The sequence below is a fragment of the Neomonachus schauinslandi genome, chromosome 11 (assembly GCF_002201575.2).
Source record: "Neomonachus schauinslandi chromosome 11, ASM220157v2, whole genome shotgun sequence".
In the NCBI taxonomy this organism is placed as follows: domain Eukaryota; kingdom Metazoa; phylum Chordata; class Mammalia; order Carnivora; family Phocidae; genus Neomonachus; species Neomonachus schauinslandi.
Window position 1 is genome coordinate 15,274,254 of NC_058413.1, and position 17,869 is coordinate 15,292,122.

The window sequence follows — 17,869 nt, forward strand, 5'->3', positions numbered from 1 at the left end:
GCTTGTTGACCGGCACTTTTATTGAGAACTATATAGTTTTAGGAACAAACCACAAAAATAATTCTGCTGGATTGGTTTCTGTGATTTTGCAGTGAGGAGCCTAGAATGTGAGCAGCCCGCTAACTTCCAGACTGATCAATGACCTTCTGTATCCACTTCTTCAGGCGGAACACGTGTGTGTAGAAGCCATATTTTCCATCCCTGTCACAGCCTTCACCCCATGACACGATGCCCATTTGATACCAGCGGTTGTTAAAGGGGCTCTGAGGAAGAAACATGGGGTTTCCAAGAGGGTGAGTCCAAGGCATGGCAGCAGCACCCTGTCAGGCAACTATTTCTGAAAACAGTCCCTCCTAACTCCCCCCCAGCCCCCGGAAAGCCTACCCACCCTCCTAGCCTTTAGCCCCATGCTTACCTTCATGACAAAGGGCCCCCCACTGTCGCCTTCACAGGCATCCCCTCGTTTCCCTTCACTGGGCTTGAAGCCTGCGGAGAGAAGAGCAGTGCTTAGACGCACAGCTCACGCTCCCACCACTCCCCTTGAAGAGACCTAGGTGGCGAGTGTCCACTTGACCCTGTGGGGTCCTCCTTCACTCCCCATTTTCTTAACCCCCCCCCATGCAATCCTTCAGCATGGCCTCTCAGCTCCATCTTCAACATGCATCCCAGCCTAGCCACTTGTCACCGCTTCCACCCCTCATCACATTACATGTAGCTCTCCCCTGAACTACTGTCCCCGAATTCTACTTCCCCCCACCTACAATCCATTCACTACCCAACAGGCAGAAGGACTTAAAGATACGTTAGACCCACAGGTGGCCTGAGGATAATGGCAGTTGCCTTTACCCAGAATCTCCCCACATGCCCTCCATAAACAATAAGGAACATGAAGAACAACAAAAGCTACACACACACAGTCACCATCAGCACTGGAATACAGAGACCACCCAAACTTCAAATCAATATATTTAATTGTGCATCTAATATTAACACTTATGTGGCGATGAGACCGTACATATCTACTAGAAAAAAGAAGTGGGTGCAGTTGAATTGGAATCTTGTAAATGACCCCAAATCTACAAAATGAATGAAACTAAATAGATCCATACCAAGATACTATAGGAAAACAAAAAAACAAGACTAAGAAACAGCTAACAGAAATTCTCCCCCAAAACACAACCATGAAACAGAAGAAAACTATAACTGAATTAAATTTCCTCAAGCCGATTTGTACGATGTAACAAAATGCCTTGAATCAGAAATCCAAAAATTAAAAATAAATGGACAAAACAATAGGAAGAAATGCAAAGCAGAAAGGGATTTAAATGGAATTCAGACCAAAGAAGAAATCTGAACCTCTCAAAAAGAAAAATAAAACCATGGAACAAAACTAATATTTATGACATAATCCAAGAAAACTTAACAGAAATAAAATAAGATTGAAGGTATGTTGAAAGGAGCCACACGAGGTAGCTGACAAAACTGACCTGAAACACTCCACTCTGAGACAGAGCCCAATAAAACTTCAAAGATGAAGGAAAAAGCCCTCAAAACTTCCAAGCACAAGAGACCAAATACCTTACAAGTTCCAAAGAATTACACCAGCATCTGATTTTTCAAAAACAACAAAGTAACAACAAAGCCATATTTTTTTTTAATTGAAGGAAATGTAAGCCATGGATTTTATATGCAGTCAAGCAGAGCTTAAGGTGTCAAGACAACAGAAAAACAATTGTAAACACATAAAAACAGGAAATTCTACACCCATAACAGTTGTTGAAGCATCTACTAAACGGCAAGCTTCATCCAACCAAGAGATGAAAGCTTCAGCAAAAGGACTGATTAACTGTTCTGACAAGTAGGAAAAAATGCATCTAAAAATATCAAAGAAGATCTTGAAAGAGGAAAGTAAACTCCCTGACTGCTGTATAGACAATAGGTCGGAGTTAACAATTAAAAGGTCATAAATATAAAAGGAACTAAGGGCATTTCAGAAAGGTAGAAGCCCAAAGATAATCATTAGAACAAAAATGCAAACCTTCCTAAATATATAAATTTAAAAAAACAAAGAAAAGATCGCATAGGGAAAAAACAGAGCAAATGAAACATAATACATGTAATAATTACAAAATAATATGAATATTAATTCAATCATATCAATAAATATGAATGGGCTTAACTCACCTATTAAAAAAGAAAAAGATTTTTAGTTTGCCTCACAAAAAGCAAGACCCACCTATGCTAGATATAAGAGACAAAGTGATTCATAGAGGCTAAAAGTAATGGGATGGACAAAGGTATATCAGGTTAATGAGAACAAAAAACAGGGGCTCCTGGGTGGCTCAGTCGTTGGGCGTCTGCCTTCGACTCAGGTCATGATCCCAGGGTCCTGGGATCGAGCCCCGCATCGGCTCCCTGTTCCGCGGGAAGCCTGCTTCTCCCATCTCCCACTCCCCCTGTTTGTGTTCCCTCTCTCACTGTGTCTCTCTCTGTCAAATAAATAAAATCTTAAAAAAAAAAAAAAAAAAAAGTAAAATAGGGGTGCCTGGGTGGCTCAGTCGTTAAGCGTCTGCCTTCAGCTCAGGTCATGATCCCACGGTCCTGGGATTGAGTCCCACATCGGGCTCCCTGTTCGGCGGGAAGCCTGCTTCTCCCTCTCCCACTCCCCCTGCTTGTGTTCCTGCTCTCGCTATCTCTCTCTCTGTCAAATAAATAAATAAATAATCTTAAAAAAAAAAGAAACGAAAACAAAAAACAGAACAGAGATGGTGATCCTGAAATTGAAAATAATTTGAAGAAGTATACTTTTAATGTTAAAAGCCACAATTCACAATGAATAAATAACAGTTATGAATATCGGGCGCCTGGGTGGCTCAGTTGGTTAAGCGACTGCCTTCGGCTCAGGTCATGATCCTGGAGTCCCGGGATCGAGTCCCACATTAGGCTCCCTGCTCAGCGGGGGGTCTGCTTCTCCCTCTGACCCTCTTGCCTCTCATGCTCTCTCTCATTCTCTCTCTCTCAAATAAATAAATAAAATCTTTTAAAAAAAAAAAGCATTTTGAAAAAACAAAAGTTATGAATATCTGCACTAAACAGCACAGCAACCACATTTATAAAGCAATTCAAGGAGACAGAAATACATTAGCAGAATTTAACACAAACTCTGTATAAGACAGATCAAGTGAACTGAAAAAAAAAATAAGGATATAAATGACCTAAACTGGGTGACACCTGGCTGGCTCAGTCGGTGGAGCATGCGACTAGATCTTGGGATTGTGAGTTCGAGCCCCACGCTAGATGTAGAGATTACTTAAAAATAAAATCTTTAAAAATAGATAAATAAGGGGCGCCTGGGTGGCTCAGTCGTTAAGCGTCTGCCTTCGGCTCAGGTCATGATCCCGGGGTCCTGGGATCGAGCCCCGCATCGGGCTCCCTGCTCACCGGGAGGCCTGCTTCTCCCTCTCCCACTCCCCCTGCTTGTGTTCCCTTCTCTTGCTGTGTCTCTCTCTGTCAAATAAGTAAATAAAATCTTTAAAAAAGGGGGGGGGGATAAAATATGTGTGTGTGTAAGCTCATTTGTGCAAAAGGAAATACAGGAAGAAAAAAAAAAAACCCACAAACTACTGAGACTGGCTGACTGTAGAGCCCAGATGGAAATGGAGTAGAAAGGATGGGGGGTAGCAAAAAGATAGAAAGGAAAAGAGAGTGTCACTTCTCCAAGTATACCTGTTTTAAAGGGTCTGAGTTTTAGACCCATGTTAATACTCCAAAAATAAACAAAAACAACGAAGATGGGAGGGGGGACCCCAAATTGAATACAATCAGAAACAACTTAGCCTAACTGTATTTTAAATAAATAACACAGCAAAGGGGGGCGGGGGAGAACTAACCCAAGTTCCTTTTGAACACAGCATTTCAACTATGTACAGACGTGCTAAAGACAGAAACTCTGTGAAGAAATGCTAAACACCAGTGAGGAGGATTGTTTCTCACAGTGAGATGGATGGGTGATTCTGAAACAATGTATTCTAGTAACGATCCAATAAGTTACTATATGATGAATAACAGGAGTCCAGTTTCTCATTGTCAATAGAGTTACAAATATAGAAAAGGAGAAGCTAAAATTAATCCTGCTGGATTGCAGTGGGAGGTTTCAGATAGAGAAACTGATAAATGACAGAAAGAAAAATCGATCTAGATGTCACCGTATGCATCGTACACATATTTTCTAGATCTGTCTGCTGAGAGGACGCAGAAGCAGTAACACCCCAGTAGCAATGTGCACACATAGCACCCAGATCGTGGCTTCTAAACACCATTCTCCACTAGCAGGGAAGTGGAGACCATCTTGCTGTGCCAGTGTAAGAAGGTACTCAGGGAATGACAGGGACATCAAAAGTCACAGAAGCCAGGCTGAGGGTACTCCCACTGGCCAAACCTGGATAATTTGAAAATCAAAATAAATGATGATAGTAGCAGATTATAACTCTTAGAATAAAGACCCGTGAGTCCACACTGATAGAATGAAAGAAAGGAGAGGTCTTCCTTCCAATGAAACCACAATAAACATAGAAGGAATGACAGAATTAGAAAATCACCATTTGGCAGCTCCCGGAGCTGGGAGAACGGTTTGATGGGAAACAGGATGCAGAGGGTCAAAGCTGCTCCCCACAAGATACTTACACAAACAAAACCTCACAGCAAGAAACCCACCAGATGCAGACACCACCTTAACCAAGAGGTCAGAGTTAATCTCCCCAGTTATGGTGAGACATATGGACAAATGGACATCATGGGCCTTCCCTTAGAAGGACACAACCTCACTTGGCCTGAATGTGATCACAAGGAAACCAAAACCTTAAGACAAATCCAACTGAGGGCCAAGCGACAGGCTCACTGGGCTGCACTTATGAAACCTGTCAAAGTCATGGAAGACAAAGAAGGAGGACTGACGACTACAGGCAATGTGTGATCCTGGACTGGATCCAGATGAGAACACTTTTTTCCCCTTTGCTACAGAAGACATTAATAAGTAGGACAACTGGAAAACACTGGAATAGGTCTATAGATTAGATAACGGTATAGTATCATTAACTTCTTGATTTTAACAACTGCACTTGCTATGTAAGAACATTCTTGTCTGGATAGACTCATGTACGTGGGTAACAAGGCATATGTACAATTCACTCTCAAACAGCGTGTGTCTATTATGTGTGTATGTCAATAAACACAAAGTGCAGGGACAGAATCTGGATGACAATATACAGGAATTCTTTATATTATTTTTGCAACTTTTCTGTGAGTCTGAAATTATACTAAGAAAAAATTTTTTTAAGTAAGCTCTACGCCCAACATGGGACTTGAACTCACGACCCTAAGATCAAGAGTCCCATGTTCCACCAACTGAGCCAGCCAGGAGCCCCATACTAAAAATTTTTAATTTAGACCATCTATTCACCCCCCAAACCCTCCAAAATTCCGTCTCAATAAAAACCAAAGTCCCTCAAGACCCTAAAAGAACTGCCTATCCTCTGCCTAGCCCACCTCCCTCCCCTCATCTGCTGCCCTGCCTGTGTTTACTGCACTCCAGCCACACTGCTGTTCCTCAGACACCCTAAGCAGGCACCCACCCCAGGGCCTTTACATCTGCTCTCCCTCACCCTGGAGTGCACTTGTCCTAGACTAGCTCACTTCTTCACTTCTAGTCTCTTCTCAGAGAGACCTTCTCTAACCTTGTCCAACCACTCTTTTTAGACTGCCTTGTCCCCATCTCTCTCTCTCCCCCTTACTTTGCTTCATTTTTCTTTCTGCTAGATTCTACATCTGTTTATGGACACTCCCTCCTAGGAAGGAAGTTCTGTGAGGACACAGGCATTGGGTCCTTGTGGTAAATACTGATCACAAAAGGCATTCAATAAATATTTGCTGAATGACTGAAGGAAGGAACAAGGCTTTTCCCCCACCCATGGCCTCATGCTGCTATCTGGACTCACACGGATCGACAACGTAACCAGTGACTACCACCATGCCTAGCACCTTACTATATACATACTATCTCATTTAGCCCTCACCCAACCTCATGGGGCAGAGACTTGCATCTCCATTTTAGAGAGGAAGAAACTGAGCCTCCACGAGGTTATGCAACTTTGCCCAAAGCCATTTGGCTTATAAGTGACCAGATTCAGGACTTGAACGGGTCTGCACCCTTCACATGTCTCAATCCTCCTGCCCTCCCACCACCCCAGCCAGGGCCCAGACATGCCCCGGGCACTTGCCAGCACAAAACATGTTGTCGGTAATGCGGATCCGAGTGGAGGCCTTGCACACCGGCCGCTCCACAATGGGCAGGTTCACCACCTGCAGGACACTGGGCTGCACCTCGGCAACGTTGGACATCCACATCTCCTTCAAGTTGCCCCAGCCAGTCACCCGCCCTTTGTATCCGGCGCGGAGCAGTCTTTGGGGGTGAAGGAAGAAGGACTTCGTGAGCACCAACACCTCCAGAAGTCCCACCAACACCTGGCCCCAACACTGTCCCTTGGAGACCAGAATCTCAAACACTGGCGCAGAAAGAATTTCTGGGTTTACTCCAAGCCTCCCCACCCCACCCCACCCAGGCCTGGAAAGGGGAGTGTCTATCGGGCCCAGAACCCAGAACCCAGCCCAGGGCCACCACTCGCCCCCTCCTCGCACCCCTCCCCGCCCCCAGCACCCACCTGATTGCGGTTTCCTTGTCAGGCAGGCACACAGGGTGGATGTAGTTGCTGAAGGTGATGGGCTTCTTGAGCCTCAGCAAGGCTATGTCACGGTCCAAGTTCTCCCTCCAGTTGTACCTGGGGTGGATGTAGATCTTTTCCAGCATGGAGATCTTCTCAATGCTTCGCTCATACCTGTGCAAACAGGGAGACGGGGGAAGCTGTAAGCCACCTGGTGAAGGGCAGCCAGTTCCTGCCTGCCCTCAGGGTCCAGGAATTGGGGTGACCCTTGGGCCACCCTTGAGGGGAGAGGGCTGCCTCCTGCCCTGACAGCGTCTGCAGGCTTAAAGCTGTTCTGGGCTTCGGAGTCAGAGAGCCCCGGCAGGTGGGGGAGGAGCGCAGGCCGGAGCCCTGGTCCAAACAGCCTCCCTTCAGAGCTCACACCTGGGCGGCTTGCTGGTGCCTGCAGAGGAGCTAGGGGTGGGCCAGGATTTCACCCCCTGCAAAGTCTCAGTTTCTCTTTCCCCGGCTCCAAGCCTCAGTCCAGACATGGCCAAATGGCCTTTCCAGCAGAGACTGCTGGGTTTTCTACTGTGGGACATGTACAGACATATCCCCCCAGAGCCACCAGAGCCCTCCCAGTCACTCTGGAGGACTCTGACCCCTGCCAGACATCCCCTGGTCCGTACCTGGTGCGGGAGTGCTTGCCAATGCGCACCAGAAGGTCATTCTTGGTGAAGTTCTTGTCCCAAGGTGGGTACAGAAGACAGTGGGCAGCCGTGAGGACCCAGCGGTCACTGATGAGGCTGGCCCCACAGAGCAGCTCCTGGGGACTCTTCCGGAATAGCATCACCTGCCTGGGAGAGGGAGTGGGAAGCGTGAGGAGCTGGGGGGCTGGCTGCCCCTCCACCTCCCCTAAAGTAGAAAGTCCCAGGTTTAAGCATAGGACAGGGGTGCCTGCTGGGCCCAGACCCCAGCTTGACCTGGCTGCCCTGGCCGACGGGGGCCTCCACATGACACCGAGGGGCTGCCTCCTGCTTTCTGCACCCCTCCCCAGCTTCTGCAGGTCCAGAATTTGCACAGCCTGGCATAGCTCCTGGGTCAGACCCCTTAAGCTCTCTGGGCCTCAGCTTCGCCTTCTGCATGTGAGAAGCAACACCCCTAATCTCAGAGAGGTGCCGCTATCACCATCTGGGAAGCCCAGGCCTGCGAGGGAAGGGCGGCCCCAGAAGGAGACCCCGGGGGGCCACCCCCACGACGCACCAGGGCGCGAGGCCAATCTCCGCGTCCGAACCCTCCACGATGCGCCCGTCGATGTAGGAATCCAGAAGCTCGTGTTCCGTTTTGTCCTTCACCAACCTCTTCTCGAACAGAGGCCGCAGCCCACAGTCTGCACAGCAAGCCGGGTGTGAGGGGCCGAGCTGTACCCCGCGCCCCGCGCCGCCCCCGCCGCCCCTGCCGCCTGACCTGCCTCCCCGGCGCCAAAGGTCTTCTCGTTGAAGAAGGGTTGGAACTTCTCGTCGCCGGTGCGTCCCTCGATGGGCGCGTCCGGGTCCTCGACCAGTCCGTCGCCCACCTCCTCCACCGGCTCCTCTGCAGGGAGCAGGCACGGCTGGGGCCGGGCCGAGCCAGCCCGCGCGCAGCGCCCCCCCCGGCCCCCAAGCACCCCGGGCGGCCCTGGAGGCCCCTGGGTGAGAGCGCAGCGCAGGCGACCTTGGAAACTCGGCGTCGGGCCTGAGCCGGGTGAGCTGCGCGTGGGGCCAGGCCCGCCCGGCAGCCTGGAGACCCGGCTGCAGCGGACCGCGCCCCCCAGCGGCGGGGCAGCCCCGCCCCCGGGGAGGTGCTGCTCGGCCCCGCCCCCGGGCCCCGCCCCCAGCCTCAGGCCCCCGCCCCGCCTCACCGCAGTAGTCCAGGTCGCAGTACTCGAAGCCACCGGGCTCCTCCGACACGTAACACCACGCGCCCTCCTCGTCCCCGTCCGGGTTGCGGCAGAAGTTCTCCACCAGCGGCACGGCAGGGTTGAATTCCTGGTCCTTGCTCAGGGCCTTGGCCTGACTGCTGGCCCAGCCCAGGCAGGGGGACCCAAGTGCGGTCACCGCCAGGGGACCCTGATAGTACCGGCCACGCTCAAGGAGGCATTGCTCCGATGGAGGCGACAGATTCACCGTGGAGCCTCTGGAGCGTGGGGTCAGCTGCACAGTGACGCCCTCCCGGCCTGGTGGGTGGGGAGGCAGGGGAGCAGAGTGGGTGGGGTGGGACCACCAGCGGCCAGGGGGTCAGGGTTTGACTCCCTGCCTTGCCACCTTCTTCCTGTGTGACCTCAGGTAACTTGACCTCTCTGAACCTCACTTTGCTTGCCTATAAAAGGGGTGACTGATACCATTCTTGCAGGGTTGAGAGATTTAAACAAAATACATGCTGTGTCTGGTGCATCATGAGGCAGAGATAGCAACTCGGTTTCACCTCCGGGGCTATCTGTAATCTACTGGTAGTGACTGCCTGGAGTTTTTACAGAAGGAGTCTATTTTTATAGGGGCACAGCAGGAGAAGTAGCTGGGATGACTGAGCTGGCTACATGCGCAGAAAGTCAATTTCAGCAGGCCTGCCCAGTGTTGGGGGTGGGCAGGCTTGGCATATGGTAGCTGCTTTTGTTATCATGACTGGTCCCTTGCTATAAGACCAGTCGCAGGACCAAGTATTGGGTCCAACAGGGATGCGGCAGACAAAGAACACCAACCCATATTTGGTAGATTGATTGCTGGTACTAATTCTTTAGTACCCCCGCCTCGATCCACCTCCTCTGCCCCGTGGTTGTATAGGCAAAGGTGTACTTCTCCACCTGCTGGCTTTGGCCGTGAGCATGTGGCTCGCCCTGGCCAGTGGAACGTGGGCAGAATGGATGCACCAGTTCCGAGCCCAGGCCTTGAGACACATTGTGTGTGTCTGAATAGGTTTTTTGGCTCTGCCAAAGGGAGATGGTGCCTTTCAGCCTCAGCCCCAGGATGAGTAATGTGGAGCAGACCAGGACCCAACCCACACAGGGAGCCAAGCTCAGCTGGAGCTGGAGCCGACGCCGGAAGCGAACCGGCAGCCAAGCCCCGCCTACAGCAGTGGCCACCGCAGACACAGGCAACCGCAGCTAACAGCAGCTCAGCCGCCCAAGCCAACCCTCAGACACAAGAAAGAAATGCTTATTGGTGAATCCCCTGAGCTTTTGTGGCTGTTTGTGACTTTGTGGGGTTTGCAGCATTATTGTGGCTAGAGCTCACTGACACACCACGCGAAAGAATAATGACAGCATCACGCCAGGCCGGGCCACATGAGGTTTGCTCTGTGGCGCTCAGAAAGGGGCACGTGGACTGAAATAGTTGGGGAGGGCTTCCTGGAGGGAAGAGGGCCTCGAGCAGGAAGGAAAGCATATTTGGAGGGAGCCACAGCCTGGGTCACAAGGAAGCAAAGCCTGGGAAGGCAGGGTTCTTCCAGCTATCTCTGGTCTCCTGCCTTCACTGACCCACGGGCCCAAATATGTTGTGAATGACTAACCCATGCTTGAAGGTAGCCAGGATCAGGCCCTATGGAGAGCCCTGCGCCTTGGCCATGGGCTGCCCAGCCCTCCCCCGCTCACCGCAGACAGGGATGCTGCACTCCTCCCTCCGCACGGTGGGGTCTGTAGTATAGCACCAGGGCCCAGTGGTGCTGCCGTCCGGGTTACGGCAGAAATTCTCCTGCAGGTCGGCCCCAGGGTGGGTGGTAGAGTTGATTCTGGAATAGGAAATTGCTCAGCAGAGGCCGTACCCCCCGTCCAGTGTCTGCCAGCCCCATATTCTCAGCCCACTGGCCCACAGCCCGTCACTCACTCAGGCTTGTGTGGGTAGCGACTCCTCCAGAGCTGGCACTCGATGCCTGACCGGGTGAAGTTCACGTTCCCGCGGTAGTTCATGCCCAGACCTTCAGCGCAGCTACCTGCAGAGACCCCAGCCCCGGTCTCTTACCCTGAGGCCCTGTCCCCTCTCTCTCACTTAGCAAAGCCCTGTCTGTCCACCTCCTCCAAGCTACCTCTGCTCCATGACCCTTAACCCACATTTCCTCAGCTACCTCCTCTGTACCCAGCAGTTCACCCATCTGTCTCACAGCACTCACCAAGTGTGTCACATGAGTGCCCACCACCCATGTGACAACCGTGTGTCAGACACTGTGCCAGGCACTAAGGACATAGCGAAGAATAAGACATAGTCAAGGTAGGTCCCTGCCCTCATGGAGCTTATAGTCGGTGGCTCCTCGTGGCCAGTAGGATGACAAAGAGAACACGGTCCTTCTAATCTGGCCCTAGTCTACCCGTCCTGTTATCAGAGATCCTCGTGTCAGGGCCTTTGCACAAGCTGTTTCCTCTGCCTGGGTGTGCTCATCAGTGCATCCCACAAATCCAGGTGGAACTCTGCTTCTTCTGGGGGGTTGTCCCTGATTCTGCCAGCAAACTAAATGCTCCTTCTCCTGGCACTGTCTTGGCACCTAGAACAGAGCTTTTCCAGCGATTACACTGATATTTTGTATTTTTGTTTCCCCATGAGATTGGGAGCTCCTTCATTCTCTTAGAATCCCCAGCACATGACACAGTGCCTGGTACATAGCAGGGGTTTAGTAAAATTCCTGTTGAATAAGTTATTTAACAATAAAAGTATGGAAAAAAAAAAACAAACAGAAGTATGTTAAAAAGTGGTTAAAGAGTTACTGTTAAGAGCTGCGGTCTATTGTTATCTTAAAGGTGTATTCAGAAGACTGGGGAGGAGGGTGGAGGCTCATTGCAGGCTCCGCAAGGTGATGGCATTTGAACTAGTCCTTGTAGGACAGGGAAGTTTGCAGGAAATGGTATAGTTGTTCCCGGGGAAGATGACAATGAAAGAAAAGGCCAGGAGGCAGACACATGTTGTCATGTTCAGGGAAGTGCTTGCTGTCAGAGTAGCTGGGGGTCTGGGTCCATGTTTTGGTGTGATGGGAGATAAGGCCAGAAGGGAAGGTTAAGGCCAAAACCTGCCAAGTTTGCCAGGCTGAGAAGCCTGTGCTTTATTCTGGAGGCACTGGGGAGCCACCCAAGATTCTGAAGAATGAATGTGACCTCATCAGGGCTCTGCCCTGGGAACATGGGGAAGACTGACTGGCGGGGGCTCGCATGAGAATGAGGCCTTAAATATGAATTCCTCATCCATTCATGCATTTGTTCCTCCAACATGAATCCTCTTCCTCACTGCCAGGCACAGAGTCAGGTGCAAAGGCATCCTTGACCGCAGGAACAGAACGACAAGGTCAGATGCTGGGCCACAACTCCTAACCCACCCCACTCTGCTCTTCTCCCAGGCTGTCTGCTCACACCCTGCCCCCCACCCCCACATCGGCTCCTCACCTTCCAGACATTCAATGAGCTTTTCTCGAGGTTTCCTCACCGACTCACAAGCTGGAAAAGACCCAGAAACACTTTTGGGATTGGGGTAGGGACAGGAGGGGCTCAAGTAGAGGGTGGGGGGGGACAAAGTGCAGAGACAAAGAGATGGACAGAGAGATCGAAGGAAGGAAGGAAAGAAGGAAGGGAGGGAGGAAGGGAGGAAGGGAGAAAGGAGGGAAAGAGGCATTGGTGGAGGGATGGATGGATGGATGGATGGACCAGAAGATTCTCCAGAGTAGAACATTCTCTCATTGGGGTCCCCAGGACTCCGTTCCAGGAGCAAACCCTTCCCAGTGCTCACCTGTGTACTTGGTCCAGAATACATTCTGAAAAATAAGAGCCAGCGTGAGGGTGTGGCATATCCTGTTTCATTTCATTTTGTTTTTCAGTAGACTTTATATTTTCCCCTCATGCTTTCCTCTTTCCCTTACCCTGGTCATGCAGGTGGCAGGCTCTGGGGAGGTTTGTGGTAGGTTCTTACTTTTGTTTCCAGAAGCCCAAACCCACTGAGGAGAGGAGTATTTGAGGAGAGGGGAGCCCCCTGCCAACCAAGACCAAAAGGGTTCCCATAGGTGGGCTAGATTGAAGAACGGGGGACATGGGGCCCAGGGAAAGCCCTGAGGAAGGGAAAGGCTGCACAGAGCTCTTGGAACCCTCAGGCCTCGCCAGAGTCCCACACCCCACAGTAGCAGCAGGGCTGAAGCCATGAGGGCTGGGGCCTCCAGAGACCCCAGTGCAGACAGACATCAGAAGATGGAGGAGCCCCCGATGACCTGGAGCCTCACTAGGCTGCCAGACCTTGACATAGCCCAGGTGTCTGGGCCTCCAAGAAGGGCTGAGGTCACTCATCTTGGCAGCCCAGTGAAATGAGGCTGAAGAGCTGGGACATCCCTTACTGGGCCCACCTGGAGGGACCTGGCCCACCCCTCCCCAACCCCGACCCGGTGCATAGCCCAGCCCTCACCGTGGCAGTGGAAGACTCCAGGGCCTCAAAGGCCTCCTCGTAGCTGCACTGCTCCTCCACGCACTCTCGCTCCAGGTTCCCCTTGCGCAACTCCTCCAGAAAGCCGCTGTTGGCGCGGCGGGCCCGCCGGAGCATCGAGAGTGCTTGCTGAGGGGCCAGGAACACTGCGGTAGGAGGGGCGTGGGACAGTGGCCTCAGTGAGCCAGGCGGTCTTGGCCACCGTGGGGGCCGGAAGCAAACCTTGCCTGCCCTCCCGGCTTCTGAAAGGGGACGTCTGGGACGGTGGCAGGGCCCAGAAGGCTGCCGACGGTAGCCCACTAGCTCCCCTCTATGCACTGGATAGCCCGCTCTCCATATGGCAGGAGAGACGTAGTACATCCAGACCTTAGCGCCCGACTCCTTCCCTAAGCTGTATGCTGTAGGCTGAGACCCACCCGGGCGTCGGCCCTGTTGTTCTCGGTCAAGCCAGGAGGCCCCAGCCCGTGGGCCCACATCCCAGCCTGTCAGCCTGTCCCAGCCTCCAAGCCCCTCTTACCATGCTGGCTGTGCACAAGGCTACACAGGACAGCTAGGGCCAGGCAGCCAGGTACCCAGAGGCCTCGGATGTGCGCCATAGTGTGTCAGCTCCTGGGACTCTGAGGACTTGTCCTGACCACTCTGGGTTAATGTTGAACTAACATGAAGAAATCAGCCAAGAGGGAGAGGTCAGCAGGTCAGGGCCATGGGACTAGTGTATAGATAGTCCACTCCGCCATCCAGGAAGACAGGTCCTCTTGGGACCAGGGACAGATGGTCTGGGAGGAAGTCACAAAGGAAAGGCCAGTGTAAGTAACCACCATCGTCCAGCCCCTCCCTCCTGAGACGTGGGCCAGCTTGGGCTAGTGGGGTCACAAGATCTTCCTGAGGCTGCTTCCAATCCTAGCACATGGTGATGATCTCTCTGAGCCTCAGTTTCTTCATCTGTACGATGGGAACAGTATTTTGTTGTGAGGACTAAAGGAGATTATGAATGTAATGCCCGTGAAATGTAGTAAGTGCTTAACAATCAGTAGGTATATGGACATAAACCAGTAGGGAGGTTGATGTAATCACAACACACAGATCTGAGAAAGCTGAGACCAGGGTGCAGCCAGATGAGAGCTGCCTCTCAACCACGTTCCCACCCGGGAGCTGGGGAGGTGTATCCACGTGTAGTGGCTGCTCAGGAGGAGGAGCCAGGCCCACGGCCTTTGAGCCTCTGGTCTATTTTCTCGCACCTCCTTGGACCTGCTTCTGGCCCCAGAACGGGGACCAGCCCAAATCCTCAGGTCTCCTCGGCAGGGCCCCTCCCTCTCCTCCTCCCTACCTGTCCTGGGCCAGGCCTGGAGTGGCCGCCGGTCCTATGCTGCCCCTCGCCCAGCCCTGCTCCCATCCCTCCCCCATTTTCTGTTTGCATTCCACGAGGTAAATATTAGTCCTGGGTCTAATTAGGACAGAAGGACAAAGAGCAGGAACACAGGGATCCCGTTTTGCCATCCTTCAGGCCCAGCTGTATGGGTCTAGACCACCATCACGTAGAGTCTGGGAAGATCACAGGGCAGGGAGAGGGTTCGCACAGAACTGGGGCTCAGGACTCCCATGAATCAGCTTAATTCCTGGGTGGCCCAGTTCCTGTGTATATATATACAGGATATATATAGATAGATAGATATCGATAGATATATATATTCCAATTTTTCTATATATTTTTTAACCCAAGGTTTAACTTATATTTAACTTATATTCAGTAATGTTAGAACAAATCCTGTGTTTAAGTCACATTTTTATGCATATGCCCATGTAACCACCACCAGATCAACATTTTTAGCCCCAGACTTCTGCCTGTTGTCCCTAAGATCGCCACTACTCAAACCACCATCACCCTAGACCAGTTTTGCCTATTTTTGAACTTCATCGAAATGGAAACCTACAGCATATACCTGTTTGTGCGAGGCTTCCCAGATTGTGTGTATCATGTGTGTATCAGCGGTCCATTCCTTTAAAAGCTGTGTAGTATCTCATTGCATGACTATCCGTTGGATGCCTGTTGATGGGCATTTGGATTAGTTTCCTGTTCGGGCTGCATGAGTGGTGCCACTACAGAGTCGTGTGCAAGCGTAGATTTGCTGGGTCATAGGGCAGGCATATGTTTTGCCCCAGTCACGGACAAATGGTTATCCTGAGTGGTGGTACTAGCTTACACCCCCACCAGCAGTGCTTGAGAGTTCTAGTTGTTCAGATCCTCACCAACCCTCTATATTGTCCATCCATTTCACACTATCCATCCTGATACACGTGCAGGTGTCTCACTGTGGTTTTCATTTGGATTCCCTGTTCACTGAGGGAATTGAGCCTACTTTTTTTTTTTTTTTTGGCTCCCGAGAAATGGACAAGAGAGGTGTGGCTTCCTCCTTCCTGCTTCAAGACAGGTGATCCTCTTTTTTTCTGAGGACCAGCTGGGGCCAGTGCTGAATCAACCAGGAGAGGGAGAAAAGGCAAGAGCAGAGGGTGTTGGCCAGGAGGACAAAACACACAACACATGGCACCTCTTCTACTGAGGCTTCAGGGTCCCCTTGTTCCCTCGCTGTCAGAACTCCCCCATCCCTACAGACAAGCATCACAGCATAAAAGAGAGCACCAGGCCTGGTTTCACCATCTATAAGATCAGAATTAGAACAGTATTTGCTTTGCAAGGCTGTTGTTGAAAAACTCATACTGGCGTCTTTGCAGACTTGCTGAGCCAATAGCATGCTCATGCGCAGATATGACCACTAATAGGCGTCTTGGGCCATGTCTTCCTCAAGCTGTTTGCAGACAATATTCCAAAGCAGAAAACTTTGGTTCTCTAGGCCCTGGGAAGATACCTGAAGCTTTCTGCTTAGATTTGGTTCCTGCTTTCCCAGACTTATGCCTGCATTTATGTGTTGGGGTGATGAATTCACACATCGTGGTACCAGTGGCAAATCCAATTAGCATGGAGAACTTTGCTGATGAGAACTTCATTTTGAAGACTATGGGTCCTGACATCTTGTCCATGGCAAATGCTGGACCCCACTGAAATGGCTCCCAGTTTGTCATCTGCGTGGTTAAGACGGATAGGTTGGATGGCAAGCATGGGCACTTTGGCGAGGAGAGAGACAGCGTGGATATTGTGAAAGCCATGGTGTTTTGTGTCCAGGAATGACAAGACCAGCAAGACTCTAGGCCATTCTGATAAATCTGGTTTTGCATTTTATCTGATCTACACCATTCCTTTTGTCCCTGCAGAAGCACCCCCAGCTCTCAGAGTTTGTGATCTTCGGGTTCTCACTTGCTGCAATTCTTTGGAGTCCATATATCCCTGTCTCCCTCTGATCTAGTTGGATTCAGAGTTAAGTTTATCATTATGAAGTAAATACTAAGCTACCCCTTCAAAGTATTAATGTTTGTAAAGTATCACAATGCCTGCCACATAAAAAGCACCCAATAAACACCACTATTACATATGAAACAGGAAATACACAATGCTGCCTGTGAAGGGCTCTTCCTAAAATAGTGAAACTGAATTAAATGAGCCTCTAGATTTAATTACTCGTTTATAGGAAATACAGATGATAAAGGAAGAAGTTAGCCGCCACCACAAGGAATGACGGACATTTAGCAGAACAAATGGCCCCAGTCTCTCTGGCAAATTCATGACATGGAAATAAATGGGGTGGGTTGGAGAGACTGCTCAGGATAATAGAAACCAAGGAGAGGGACGCTTGGGTGGCAACCCAGGTTTCAGGGTTCACTACAAGCACCCCAGCCTCTAGCAACTGTTCTTCTTGGAACCCTCTGAGCCCAGGGTGCCATGCAACTGAACACGTCCTTCTTGCTTCTCACCCCAAACACATGCCTGCACACTTAAAGCGGATCACATTTCCTCTAAGCACAAGGCGACAATGAGAGGTTGCATTTCTCCCAACAAGTTGACGTCAAACAAAATCATGGATAAGGCCAATGCTATGTTATCAAATGAAGCTCTGTAATCACTGAAAACAGTAAAATTATGTTCCAAGACAGAATTTCAGAGCTGGAAAGAGGGTCAGGTATCATTAAATCCAGACGTTTTGAAGCCTAGGGCTCTGTGCATATACTAAGAATGGCCTTGTCCTTATGCATATTTTTTTAAACTCTCAAAAATTGCAAATTTAGGGGCATCTGGGTGGCTAAGTTGGTTAAGTGTCTGCCTTCAGCTCAGGTCATGATCTTAGGGTCCTGGGATTGAGACCCGCATTGGGCTCTTTGCTCAGCAGAGAGGCCGCTCCCCCCTCTCCCTCTGTGCTCACTCTCAAATAAATAAATAAAATCTTAAAAAAAATTTACAAATTTACCCTAAGACAAGAATAATTTTTTCCCTTTTTCGCTGAAATTATGTCTTTTGAGGTGGTTAATTACTTTGTTTCTTCCCCTCAATCTGATCAGCATTTTAAAATGAGTGAATTTCTCCCTCTCTCTGGCAGATAAAATCTTTCAAAAGAATTTTAAAAAAGGAGTGAATTTCTATTTAATCAAAAGCTTTTAAAATATAGGATCCAGGGGTGCCTGGGTAGCTCAGTCAGTTGAGCGTCTGCCTTCGGCTCAGGTCATGATCCCAGGGTCCTGGGATTGAGCCCCCGCTCATCAGGGAGTCTGCTTATCCCTCTGCCTCTGTCCCTCCCCATCCCCCCCAACTTGTGCTGTCCCTCTCTCTCTCAAATAAATAAAATCTAAAAAATTTTAAAAAGGATCCAT

General features: G+C 50.4%; 1 protein-coding gene across 1 annotated transcript; it reads right to left on the reverse strand.

Moving 5' to 3' along the window:
- Positions 1 to 14,463, reverse strand: F2 (coagulation factor II, thrombin). Its single transcript, XM_021684791.2, has 15 exons — positions 14,442 to 14,463; positions 13,632 to 13,890; positions 13,097 to 13,260; positions 12,434 to 12,458; positions 12,094 to 12,144; positions 10,553 to 10,658; positions 10,321 to 10,457; positions 8,596 to 8,910; positions 8,163 to 8,288; positions 7,959 to 8,085; positions 7,385 to 7,552; positions 6,717 to 6,890; positions 6,276 to 6,457; positions 416 to 486; positions 1 to 263 (listed from the first exon to the last, which is right to left on the reverse strand). The coding sequence occupies exons 2-15, from the start codon at positions 13,708 to 13,710 to the stop codon at positions 120 to 122; spliced, it is 1,869 nt and encodes a 622-aa protein (XP_021540466.1). The 5' UTR covers positions 13,711 to 13,890; positions 14,442 to 14,463; the 3' UTR covers positions 1 to 119.
- Between the last annotated feature and the right edge of the window lie 3,406 nt (positions 14,464 to 17,869).